At 39.3% G+C, this 13226-nt stretch overlaps 1 protein-coding gene across 1 annotated transcript in view; it reads left to right on the top strand.

The window, feature by feature from the left end:
- The window catches only part of MARCH8 (membrane associated ring-CH-type finger 8), a 101023-nt gene that overhangs the window by 30362 nt on the left and 57435 nt on the right, over nt 1-13226 (top strand). Inside the window, 1 exon segment of the mRNA XM_029245309.1 lies at nt 12033-12212. Coding sequence (XP_029101142.1) covers nt 12111-12212 — 102 coding nt within the window. The 5' untranslated portion in view covers nt 12033-12110.

Below are 13226 nucleotides of genomic sequence, written 5' to 3' on the forward strand. Positions count from 1 at the left end.
ATCCTATAGTTGATATTGACTGTCTCTTTGATTATAGCTCTTCTGGGGGGATATAGTATTATCTCATTGTGGTTTTAATTTGCAGATCATTTCATGAGCTTACTAGCTATTCATTTATCCTCTTTGGTGAAATGGCTATTAAAAACTTTTGCCCATCTTTTTTTTTTTTTTTTTTTTTTGCGATATGCGGGCCTCTCACTGCTGTGGCCTCTCCCGTTGCGGAGCACAGGCTCCGGACGCGCAGGCTCCGCGGCCATGGCTCACGGGCCCAGCCGCTCCGCGGCATGTGGGATCTTCCCGGACCGGGGCAGGAACCCGCGTCCCCTGTATCGGCAGGTGGACTCTGAACCACTGCGCCACCAGGGAAGCCCTTGCCCATCTTTAAATTGGGTTGTCTTCTTGAGTTGTAGGAGTTCTTTAGATATTATGGATACAAGTCTTTTATCAGACAGATGATTGTCACATTTTTTTCCCCAGTCCATCTTTTCAGTTTTCTTAATGGTGCCTTTTAAAAGCACAAAAGTCTTAAATTTGATCAAGTCTGATTTATCAGTATTTTCTTTTTGAGTAAAAATGCGCAGAGGTGGTCACTGAAGCCAAAGATGTGGATTAGATAACTCAGGAAAAGGGAACACAGAATGAGAAGAGGAGAGGGTAAACTGGAGCTTTGAGGAATCCTAATATTTACTGTTGTGCGAGTGAGTAAATATTTCAAGTCAAATTACATGGGCCCAGAAAATGTCCTTTAGGCTTAACAGCCATGGAGAGTGCTGTTAACCTTACTATACTGAAGCCAGATTGCAATGAGATGAAACGTGCGTGGGAGGTAAAGAAATGTTGAAGGTGAGTGTAGAAGAGCTCGAGGGTATGGAAGAAGAGCTCTGTCTTGCTCTAGAAAAGCAGGATAGATGCGGTTATCCCAGGAGTTGAATGATGAATCAAATGAAGTTTTCTCTGATTCTTTTTCCTCTTTAAAATTTTCGATGAGAGAGGGAATTTCCTTATTCAGCACCTAAATAGTGACCTAAATAGGTATAATGCCACATTTGGAAAATATGTGGTACAGGTATTGCTCCATTTAAGGTCACATGAGTTTCCTGCCTGTTTTCTCTTTATACTTTCTCTCCATTTATTTCTTCTGAATATTTTCAAAATGAAAAAAGTAATAAATGCACATAGCTTTCTGAAAAGTGAAATGGAGGCCCAAACTCTCTCATCTAAAATTCTTAGGTCAGAAATATTTTAGACTTCAGAAATTTTCAGATTTTAGAAAGGTAGTCTATATATAGTATTTATTAGTGAGTACTCTTCTTGGGGTTATACCTGTAAAACACATTCATATTTCTTCATTGAAGCATAATATTTATACTGAGTTGCATAAGTAGAGACTATAAATAGCTTCCTGTCAGTTCAGGTCAGGTTTTGGCCCCCAGAGAGTTTATATAAGATTAGATCTTTTTTTTTTTTTTTCAGTACGCGGGCCTCCCACTGCTGTGGCCTCTCCCCTTGCGGAGTGCAGGCTCAGCGGCCCTGGCTCACAGACCTAGCCGCTCCGCGGCATGTGGGATCTTCCTGGACCGGGGCAAGAACCCGTGTCCCCTGCATTGGCAGGCGGACTCCCAAACACTGCGCCACCAGGGAAGCCCTAAGATTAGATCTTAATGTTAAATGTAAGTAAAGAAAAGTTAGGGTTTTGTTTTGCTTTGTTTTGGTATTTTTCTGAATTTTAGAACTGTGGGTAGGAGATGGTAGTACCCAAAGTCCTGTAATGAAAACCAGTAGTCCTTTGCTCCACTCCTTCACAGCCCTTGTCCTGTTCCACAGAGGCAGCTATGTATATGCCATATTTGTATCTTCTGATTGTTGCCTCCATGTTTTCAGATAATGTGCTTATACTATTTCTTGACTTACAAATATTAGACATTATTTCTTGACTTCCTTTTATACCCCATCTCTCTTCTCTCCATCCTTCAGATTTGGTTATGTCACAAAGTTGTTTCCACGAAGTTGTTTATATCGTTAAAATGTTTACACCATTATCAGTATTGAAATATTGTTCATTTTAGATACAAATGATTACATTTTCTTTCTACTATAGTTTTGTTGTTGTTACTTTATGTTTTTACTTGTATGATCATTATTATACTTATCCTTAATTCTTCTAAGGTGTCCATGATATTATCTGTCACTCCATCTTCCCTGTTGAGACTTCTTGTGTTCTGGAGACCTGCCCCTGGAAGTGTTCCATATGTCTGCTCCACTTTGTACCAGTAGTCTTTAGGCCTGCTGTGCAGGTACAATCCTGGAACTTGCACTTTGTGCCTCTCCTAAGTTATAATGACGGTTTTGTGTATTCTGTGTTTTTCTCTTCCTTGATTTAGTCCTTTATTTTGATAGAGTACATCTTCCAAGAATTTTGTTTAGAAGGGTGCATGGGAAATTAATTTTCTGGCTGTACATCTAAGAGGATGTTGATTGACTTGTTTAAAAGGATTTTTTTAAACTTTAGAAAGTTATCTTTATCTCCCCTACGTTTTTTTCTTTTTGTATGTATGTGTTTATGTATGTATGTATGTATTACTATGCTTTTTTCATTTGGAGCTCTTCTCCTAAGTTTGATCAGTAAATGAGAAAGGCCAAGAACAGTTTGTGGAATGGGGGAGCAGAGGTTGGATTGCATTGAACTGAGTTGTGGAAGCAAGAAAGTGAAGAGCATTGTAGATATAATTTAGAAAGTTTGGTTATAGAGGGAAAGAGAATAGGAGCATTGAAAAAATCTTTACTTTTTTTTAAACATCTTTATTGGAGTATAATTGCTTTACATGGTTGTGTTAGTTGCTGCTATATAACAAAGTGAATCAGCTGTATGTATACGTGTATCCTCATATCTCCTCCCTCTTGCAACTCCCTCCCACCCTCCCTATCCCACCCCTCTAGGTGGTCAAAAAGCACCCAGCTGATCTCCCTGTGCTATGTGGCTGCTTCCCACTAGCTATCTATTTTACAATTAGTAGTGTATATATGTCAGTGCTACTCTCTCACTTTGTCCCAGCTTACCCATCCCCCTACCCGTGTCCTCAAGTCCATTCCCTATGTCTGCGTATTTATTCCTGTCCTGCCCCTAGGTTCTTCAGAGCCATTTTTTGTTTCTAGAATTCCATTGTATACATGTGCCACCTCTTCTTTATCCATTCATCTGTCGTTGGGCATTTAGGTTGGTTCCATGACCTGGCTATTGTAAATAGAGCTGCAGTGAACACTGTGGTACATGACTCTTTTTGAATTATGGTTTTCTCAGGGTATGTGCCCAGTGGTGGTATTGCTGGGTCTTATGGTAGTTCTATTTTTATTTTTTAAGGAACCTCCATACTGTTCTCCATAGTGGCTGTATCAATTTACATTCTCACCAACAGTGCAAGAGGGTTCCCTTTTCTCCACACCCTCTCCAGCATTTATTGTTTGTAGATTTTTTGATGGTGGCCATTCTGACTGGTGTGAGGTGATACCTCATTGTCGTTCTGATTTGCATTTCTCTAATGATTAGTGATGTTGAGCATCCTTTCATGTGTTTGTTGGCAATCTGTATATCTCCATTGGAGAAATGTCTATTTAGGTCTTCTGCCCATTTTTGGATTGGGTTGTTTGTTTTTTTGATATTGAGCTGCATGAGATGCTTGTATATTTTGGAGATTAATCCTTTGTCAGTTGCTTCATTTGCAAATATTTTCTCCCATTCTGAGGGTTGTAATCAAGACAGTATGGTACTGGCACAAAAACAGAAATATAGATCAATGGAACAGGATAGAAGGCCCAGAGATAAACCCAAGCACATATGATCACCTTATCTTTGATAAAGGAGGCAAGAATATACAGTAAAGACAGCCTCTTCAATAAGTGGTGCTGGGAAAACTGGACAGCTACATGTAAAAGAATGAAATTAGAACACTCCCTAACGCCATACACAAAAATAAGCTCAAATGGATTAAAGACCTAAATGTAAGGCCAGACACCATCAAACTCTTAGAGGAAAACATAGGCAGGGCACTCTATGACATAAATCACAGCAAGATCCTTTTTGACCCACCTCCTAGAGAAATGGAAATAAAAGCAAAAATAAGCAAATGGGACCTAATGAAACTTAAAAGCTTTTGCATAGCAGAGGAAACCATAAACAAGATGAAAAGACAACCCTCAGAATGGGAGAAAATATTTGCAAACAAAGCAACTGACAAAGGATTAATCTCCAAAATGTACAAGCAGCTCATGCAGCTCAATATCAAAAAACGAACAACCCAATCCAAAAATGGGCAGAAGACCTAAATAGACATTTCTCCAGAGAAGATATACAGATTGCCAACAAACACATGAAAGGATGTTCAACATCACTAATCATCAGAGAAATGCAAATCAAAATTTACTTTTGTTTTTAAATATGGGAGAACCATAATGGACGTTGAAATTCTGTATCAGTGTGAACTTTTATAATTTTTTATAGCAACTAGTGACATAGACTACTTATGCTATGCATTTTCTTGGGAAACTGTTTCTATTCCTTTGTTGATGTGAAGGAGCCTTTAGAAAGGATGGGATGAAAATATGGGGTAGGAGGGTGGCTGATAGAGTGAGGCCCCTGAATTGTCAGGTGAGGAGGATGGCAAAGAGCCCAGGTACACTCCCAGGGCTGAGGCCGCCTCTTCCTTTGAACTGCATAATACAATTTATTTAATTCATGAAAGGGTTGGGGGCAGTGGACAAGTTTATATGATTGGTGATAGGAAATTGAGGGACTTTTATAATAAATATCATGTAAACAGCAAAAGTGCCTGATCTCATGGTCAGATCCACAGGGGCTTCCTTCACACAGGAAATCTGTTGTTAAGAGAGAACAGTCTATTCTCCTCTGCTGGAAAGAAGGCTTTTTCACTATTTTGGAACAAGAGGTTTCTTTTATAACCATCATTAGAAGAAAAAACCATTTGCTAATAGCCCATGTTTATTATTCTTTTCTGAGTTTTGTGAAGGATGATGGTTCTTGATACAGATATGTTTTTGCCATAGCAACAGGGACAGACATACACTGGAAAAAAGCAGTGTAAACAACAGATAGTCTTCTTAACGCTGGGCAGATGCTCAGATTTATTGACCGTGGGCAAGTACTAACCTCCCCTTATCTGCCATGTTTTAACGCTGTATTCCTAGCACTGCATGTTCTTAGCCTCCATTTCTATGGATGTGTAAAGGCCATCCCATTGCAGTTGCATTTTGTGGGAAGTATGCAAACTGGAAGTAGTGTGACATGGAAATAATTAATAAGGCTTACTATGCATAAAATATGAAATAATGAAGTCTCCAAAATCAGTCACTTTGGAATGAAAGTCAGATGTAATAAAACACCATGAAGAAAGGCAAACTATTCCCATGGTACAGTATGCTGTTTTTTAAGGAAAAGCACTCTGCAAAAATATTAGAGGAATTCCTGAAAAAAATTTAAAAGGAGCATAAAACAAACACTATAGTGGTTGAAAACATCAGCGTCCTGAGAATGCATCCTCCTATTTTATTCCTGTAGGAGAATTAAGCTTGATTTCTGTGAGGTCTTCAGAAATGTATTCCTTACAGAAAATGAGCCCTTTTATGGTTGTACATGTATTCATTGATAACATAAAATTCTGACTGTTAACCAACCTATGTGGAATGACTTGAGCTTTTAACTTTAACTCTTTAAAAATATATATTTAAACTATAAAGGTATTGTTACTAAAAGTTTAGGAAATAGAGAAATGAAAAGTCATTTGTATTGCCACATCATTAACCTGCTGTTAACATTTTTTATGAATCTCTCTCCTAGTATCTAACTATGTATTAAATAATGGCAGCGGTAATATGCTTATTTTGCTTTCTGATTTAAATAGAATGCCTCTAAGAGTTTTGCTCTGTGAGTATAATGTTAAGTTTTGGTTGAGATAGGTTTTTTTTTTTTAATATGATAGGGATTTTCCTTTGCTTTTTCCTAAAAGGTTTTAAAATCCCGTATTGGTGTTAGGTTTTATCATTTGATTATAGCACCTAATGACATAAATGTTTGATTCTGCAGGTTTTTCTTGGAAACCAGATTCTATTCCTGTGTATTCAGGTGTCACAAGTATGCTGGTGACTCCCAGTGTGCACTGTGTACATATGTTGGGCTTCCCACCGGCATATCAAGCTCAGTGTGCCCATGGCCAACCCCTCCTGCATCTCGCAGTCCTCTCTGCATTCCGGTCTTGTGCTAGAAACCAGGGGACGGTTTAGATCCCTCACCAGATTATGTCAGTCCTCCTTTTCAAGTGGTCTCTCTTCTCCCTCCAAGTTCACTGTTCTAGGTCTGGCCTTGGTCATTCAGTGCTGTGTATTACAGCTGGTCTCCTCACTTGTACTGCTTTTTTTCTTTTTGTGTCTGCTAGCTGCTGTTCATAGGCTTCTCATTTCCTATGTGGAATGTTCTTCTGATAAAAACAAGCTTAACTTAAAGTTGTTTATTTAGAGTGCCAGTCAGGATACTGCGGTTCAACAGCTCACAATGGGGAGGAGGAGGGCTCTGCTGGAGCCTGGTACCCTGTGTGCAAGGATGCAGGGAGGCATGCAGACCCAGGGTGACCGTCTCTCAGGGGGGGCTGCCACTGGCATCTTGTGTCTTCTCCTGGCTGCCTCTTTGTCGTCTGTATTTGTCCCAAGCATTGTTGGAATGGGCAGAATCCTTTGCTTATCTTGACCATCTGGAAAGCACATAGAACAGCTTGATTGTTAAGCTGCTGGGATGGTCTTCTGGATAGGGCTTTCCTACCTCTCCCCTTAGAGGGATAGCATTGTCAGCCTTGTATCCCCTCTAGCAGAGTCATGCTGCTAGAGGTCCTAAGTAAATGTCAGAAAGGATTTGAGGTCCCAGTTGTATATATCTTGTGTCAGACTGAGGTAGAGAAGGACAGAAAACAGTACTGGAAAGACAAAGCCAACAAACTGGCCTTTGTGAAGCAGTGAGAGGCATCGTTGCAGATGCTTGAAAAAGCAGGCTGGAAAATGTGCTGATGCTAAGAACCCTGATATTTGTGTACATGGACATAATCTTATTTGGCTTCACAATAACCCTGTGAACTGAGTAGAGATTATTACCTTTCTGTTTCACAGATGAAGAAACAGAGCCTTTGAAATTCATCAGTTTGTCCAACATCACATAGTTAGTATTTAATAGAGTCATGACTTGAACTTAGGTTTCTGATTGCCAATTTTATATACTTCATGTTACCTTTCTTAAAACTGGAAGAATGATAGGCTAACAGTGGCCATCTCCATGTCATCAGGTAAATTACATTAGGGATAGCACAAAGGAAAAATAAAAATTTACCTATCTTAATCCATATTAATTATTTTTATATTTTAAAAACAGCTTTATTGAGATATAATTCACATCCATTACAATCCACTCATTAAAGGGTACACTTCTATGGCTTTTAGTATACTTAAGAGTTATGTAGCCATCACCATTATAAATTTTAGAATATATTCATTGCCCTAAAAAGAAACCCTTTTAGCTGTCACTGCCCCCCTCCCCCCAATCCCCACCCCCAGCCCTTGGCAATCACTAATCAACTTTTTGTCTCTACAGATTTATCTACTCTGGACATTTCACACAAAAGCATACAATGTGTGGTCCTTCTTTCATTTTCTGTTTTCAGGTTTTACCTGTGTTGTAGCATGTACCCGTATTTCGTTTCTTTTCAGCAAAGTTTCTGCTGAAAAATCAGCTGATAGTCTTATGAGGGTTCCCTTGCACATAACTAGTTATTTTTCTCTTGCTGCTTTTAAGATTCTCTCTTTAACTTTTGACATTTTAATTATAATCTGTCTTGGTGTGGATCTCTTGGGTTCATCTTGTTTGGGACACTCTTTGCTTTGTGGACCTGAATGTCTGTTTCCTTCCCCAGGTTAGGGAAGTTTTTAGTCATTATTTCCTCAGATATGTTTTCTGTCCCTTTTCTTCTGGGACCCATATAATGTGGATGTTAGAGCATTTGCTGTTGTCCTACAGGTCCCTTAAACTATCCTCATTTTAAAAAATTCTTTTTTTCTTTTTGCCGTTCTGTTTGGAGATTTCCACTACCGTGTCCTCCAGGTCACTCATCTGTTCTTCTGTATCACTTAGCCTGCTGTTGTTGATTCCCACTAGTGTGTTTTTCAGTTCAGTTGTTGTATTCTTCAGCTCTGTGAGTCCTGTTTGGAACTTTCTTATATTTTCTGTCTCTTTGTGGAATTTCTCACTGTCTTCCTCCCTTGTTCTCCCAAGTTCAGTGAGCATTTTATGACCATTACTTTGAACTCTTTATCAAGTAAATTACTTATCTCCGTTGCATTAAAGTTTTTTTTTCTGGGGTTTTATCTCGTTCCTTCATTCAGAATGTGTTCCTCCATTTCCTCGTTTTGCTTGACTCTGTGTTTCTGTGTATCACGTGAAGCAGCTCTCTTACCCTGTCTTGAAGGGATGGCCCTATGTGGGAAATGAACCTTATTGTTTAACCTTGCCCTGGTTCTTCGTTGTCTCTTGAACTCTCTTTCCATTTGTTTCAGTCTGTGGGGTCCAGAAACACAGTCCTCCTGTCAGCCTGGGCCTGGCGCTCAGTGGATGTCCCCTGTGCGGGCTGTGAATGCCTGTTGGCTTTGGTGGGGTTGTGCGAGTGGAATGGAGGTGTGTGGCTGCTCAAGAGCTGCATCTCTTGGTGCTGTGGCTTGAGCAGGGCTGTTCACACACTGCTTTTAGCAGGTTAGAATGAGAGGGCAAAAATGGTGCCTGCCAGTGCCAGCAAGGCAGAGGGAGCCTGTAAAGATGCCATCTGTCAGCATTCCATCCCTGGAGAGTCCCAGCAGACTTCTGCCCCTTTGGCAGTTGCTGTAAGATTACTAAGTGAATTTCCCTCACAGATGGTCTAAAGCTCTTTGGAAACTGCTGCTCTTTGTGCTGGGTCCTGGGGCAAGTGGTTCTTTACACATGCTATTTAAGAGCAGAGTCTTCATTCCCTGCCATCCTGAGTTACTCCTGAACATAAGCGCTGTTGGTTTTCAAAGCCAGACGTTTTGGGGGCTCTTCTCTCTGTTGCAAGACCCAAAGGTTGTGGTGCCTGGTGTGGGTATAAACCCCTTACTCCTCGGGGAGAAGCTCCGTTTATTTGTTTGTCTATTGCTTGATTTTATTAAGATTTCTTTCGATTGTGGGTCACCATATTGGGAGTGGGGTTTTTGGTGAGAGCATGCCTTTCCTACCTGTCTCGACGAGGCCCTTGTATCCTTTGTTGTGGAGCAGGTGTTTTGGCAGTTCTCAGGTTCTTTTCAGAAGAATTTGTTCCCTGTGTAGCTGTATATTTGTTGTGTCCGTGGGAGGAGGTGAGTTCAGGATCTTCCTATGCCACCATCTTAAACCCAGTTTTCTTACCATTCCTTTGTAGTAAGTTTTTAAATCAGGAGGTGTGAGTTCTCCAACTTTGTTCATTTTCAAGATTGTTTTGGGTGTTCTGGGTCCATATGAATTTTAGGATCAGCTTCTCCAATTTCTGCAAAGAAGTCAGAAGGTTTTTGATAGGGATTGCTTTATCTGTAGATCAATTTGGGGAGAATTGCCATCTTAACAGTAGTAAGGCTTCTGATCCATGAACATGTTATATTCATTTCCATACTCTTAAACAACCAGTTTTGTCAGTCCAGTTCTTCTAGATATGGATGTTCATATTAAGTGTGTTGTATTTTGCAAAGTAGCATTAGTGGAATTGAAGTCCTCCTGACTGGATTGTCAGGCATAGTGCAGAGGTTTAACTATTGCTCTTAATTAAACATGACTTGAATTGATAGAAAACGATACTTGGAAATAATGTGAAGAAACTAGTATGAGTAATACCTGCTTTATGATTTTCATATGAACCTTCACATACAAAGTGGTATGGTTTGTTTTGTAGTTTGGTTTTTTAAATTATAATTTTTATCCTAAATATGTCTGACATAGGAGAGGGATTGCTTCAGGCAAACTTTCAGGTCTAGTACCCGGAGATAGGGGTGCATATCAGAAGAGTAGCTTACATAGCTGTAATGAGGGAGGTCCTTCAAAACTTTGCGATAAAATTTAAAACCCTCTCACATTTGTGTTTCTATGGCATAAATAGTCTTTTCCAGGCTTGTCATGGTCAAGTACCAATGATGTAATAATGATGATTGTACCAGAAGCACCAAAGGCAGCTATTGGCATGCTATGTGGTGGGGCTCTAGGCATGGTTAGTTTGACTAAGTATTCTAAGAGGCCCCATGGAGTTTGTCATCTCTGACAGAGGACTTTAATGCATTAGTGATGAAAAACGGCTCACTACTGGCTTGTGATCTTCCAGAGAGTGTAAGACAACGCAGCACTAAGTGAGTGCCTCTTGTCTTATTTAAACACATATATTCAGACCATTTGTTTGGGTACAGTGTTCCATCTTGTGTCAGCCTCATCAAAGGCTTGAAATAGAATAGGTGATATATAATATCTATACATTAATATTTTATTTATTATTGGATATAATGTCTAGATACTAATATTACCTACTCTTGTTTTCCTGTTTTATTACTTATGAATGATCACCCAACTATTATAAAACTAGACTTTTTAAAAACAGGATATTCTTTTAGCCTATTTTCTCCTGTGTGTTGATCCTTTCCGGTTTCCTGTTCCTCCCTGTTGCTTGTTGATCAGAGTCCTGTGGAAGAAATTGGTTTTGTGAGTCCTGTTGCTCTTCAGTTTGGTTAGTAACACTGTCAGAGGTGGGATCAGCCACACAAACACCTATCTTTGGTCCAGAGCACAGTTAGGGGAGAGGTGGAACAAATGGCTGCTCGACAGATGTGTACTTAGGGTTGTCAGGCCCTGTTGTTCACCCTCCTTGTCTACTGCCCCACCTCCAATACATGCTTAATAAATGAAAATCCCCAAATTAGAGCTTCATTCTTTTGGATTAAGGCTTCCATCCTTTGTTAAAATTCAAACAGCATGAACTGTTACCTTGTTAAACATTATGGATAGTTTGGGTAATTTATATTTAATTGGTTTTGTATACAGAGTTTGATAGATTTCAGTGGGGGCAGAGAGATAGAGAACACACAATTCAATTACTAGGTACTTTAGAGGAATGTAGGAGAAAACCAGAAAAAAAGTAAGGGCTGCCTGGAATCATGAATATAGCTTATTCGGACACTATTATTTTACCTAAGGGCAGCCTTTTATGGCCCCAGGAATGTCTGTGATGACCCTCATCTTCCTTGGAATATTCTTAGAGCAGGGTTAGGAAACTCCAGGCCCGTGGGCCAAATCTAGTCTGCCACCTATTTTTGTAAGTGAAGTTTTATTGGAACATAACCATTCTTATTCGTTTACAAACTCATTGTGCCTACTTTCTTGTTACATTGGCAAAATTGAGTAGTTGTAACAAATATGGCCCACAATGTATAAAATATTCTGGCTCTTTACGGGAAAAGTTTGCCAATAAACTTGTCTAGAGAGTCTAGACTTTTAGAAGGTTAAGCATGGATCATAGATATCTTAAACTTATTTCAGACTTCTTTAACTTTTAATGTTACCATTATGTGGACTCAAGGTCAGTGATCTTAAGGAAGGATCACCACTTATATCAGGATGAATGCTTGTTCAAAAAAAAATGTGTAACTTCAAAAATATTCGTAAAATAAAGGATGACATTGCTATGTTTAAAACCTAAGTAGCCATTGGAAAATTAATATCTGATTATACATGTACCTGTTACACCAGCCTCTTTCAGGTGCTCCCATCTTATTACATGAGAAGAATGTTACAGTTCCCGCCATAGGCATTCATCTTCTGTCAGTTCTGAAGATGAAGTATTTATGTTAGACATTGTAACTTATTTAATTAAATATGAATATAAATATAAAATGCTAATCTCACTGTTGGAAATTTTAAAAGTGTTTTAGCTCAGTTATGTCTTGTCTTCCTTTCTGTCTCTCAGCTTGAAGTCCATGGCCCAAAATGACTCTACCACTGGAGACTTTCTTCCGTAAAGAGGAAGACCACACAGGAGGCTGGGATGAGCATGCCACTGCATCAGATCTCTGCCATTCCATCCCAGGATGCCACCTCTGCTAGAGTCTACAGAAGTAAAACCAAAGAAAAGGAGAGGGAAGAGCAGGTATTGGGGAAATACCTTTCTTAGTTTCATTATTTTTGTTCTTTTCATTAAATACAGTCTAGAATAAGCTCTGACGATCAAGTTTTCTCTAATAATAAATTTGAAAAGCACATGGTGTGAACAGTTTTGCTCAGAAGAAGTTGTCTTTTTGTAGGTTTCTAGGTTTTCAGATTTTGCAATCAACTTATTCTGCCATGATTATATCATGACTTATTTATCGTCATTGGTTAAATATTTCTGCTAAATCACTGAGAAAAAGTTCTTTGAATTCTCAGAATATGATGCAAAGGATGAATTTATTTGAGCAAAAACATATGCCTGCTGCAAGGGTGTCATAGTTAACATCAGAGTCTACCTCTGCTCTCATATGGCTTTTGGTTGGGCCTGACAATTAAATATGCATTAGAATCTAATAAGGTCAGTGGTGGAGGAAGTTCAGGACCACCTAATCCCAGCCCAAGGCACCAGGAATGGCCTCCTTGAAAAAATGACATTTACATGGAGACCCCGAACCTGGAATTAGCTAGGAGAAAGAGTGTTCCTGGGACATGCTGAAAGGCCAGAGGTTAGAGCAAGGTGGATTTGAAGATATTAAAATAGAATAACTGGAATATAAAGGTTGAATGGGTAGGGGAAAGATAGGAGGTTGGAAAAGTTATAGGAGTTACCTTACGGAGTTTCGATTACTTTTGCAAAAGAATGAATGATCAGATTTGTGTTTTTAAATCTTTCACCCAGCCTGCAATTTGGAGGATGAATTGAATGGGTGGCAGGGAGACCAGTCAGAGAATTATTTAATAGCCTACTTAGGCCAGGTTTGACAAACTTTTTCTGTAAAAGACCAGATAATGAATATTTTAGACATTGTGGGTCAGACGGTCACATCTCTTCAACTCTGCCATTGTAGCATGAAAATGGCCAAAGACAATATATAAATGAATGGACATGACTGTGTTCCAATAAAACTTTATTTACAAAAACAGGAGACAAGTCAGATTTCACCTGTAGGCTGTA

Source organism: Monodon monoceros, unplaced genomic scaffold (genome assembly GCF_005190385.1).
Source record: "Monodon monoceros isolate NGI ecotype Baffin Bay Population unplaced genomic scaffold, NGI_Narwhal_1 Super_Scaffold_4, whole genome shotgun sequence".
NCBI classification, from domain to species: domain Eukaryota; kingdom Metazoa; phylum Chordata; class Mammalia; order Artiodactyla; family Monodontidae; genus Monodon; species Monodon monoceros.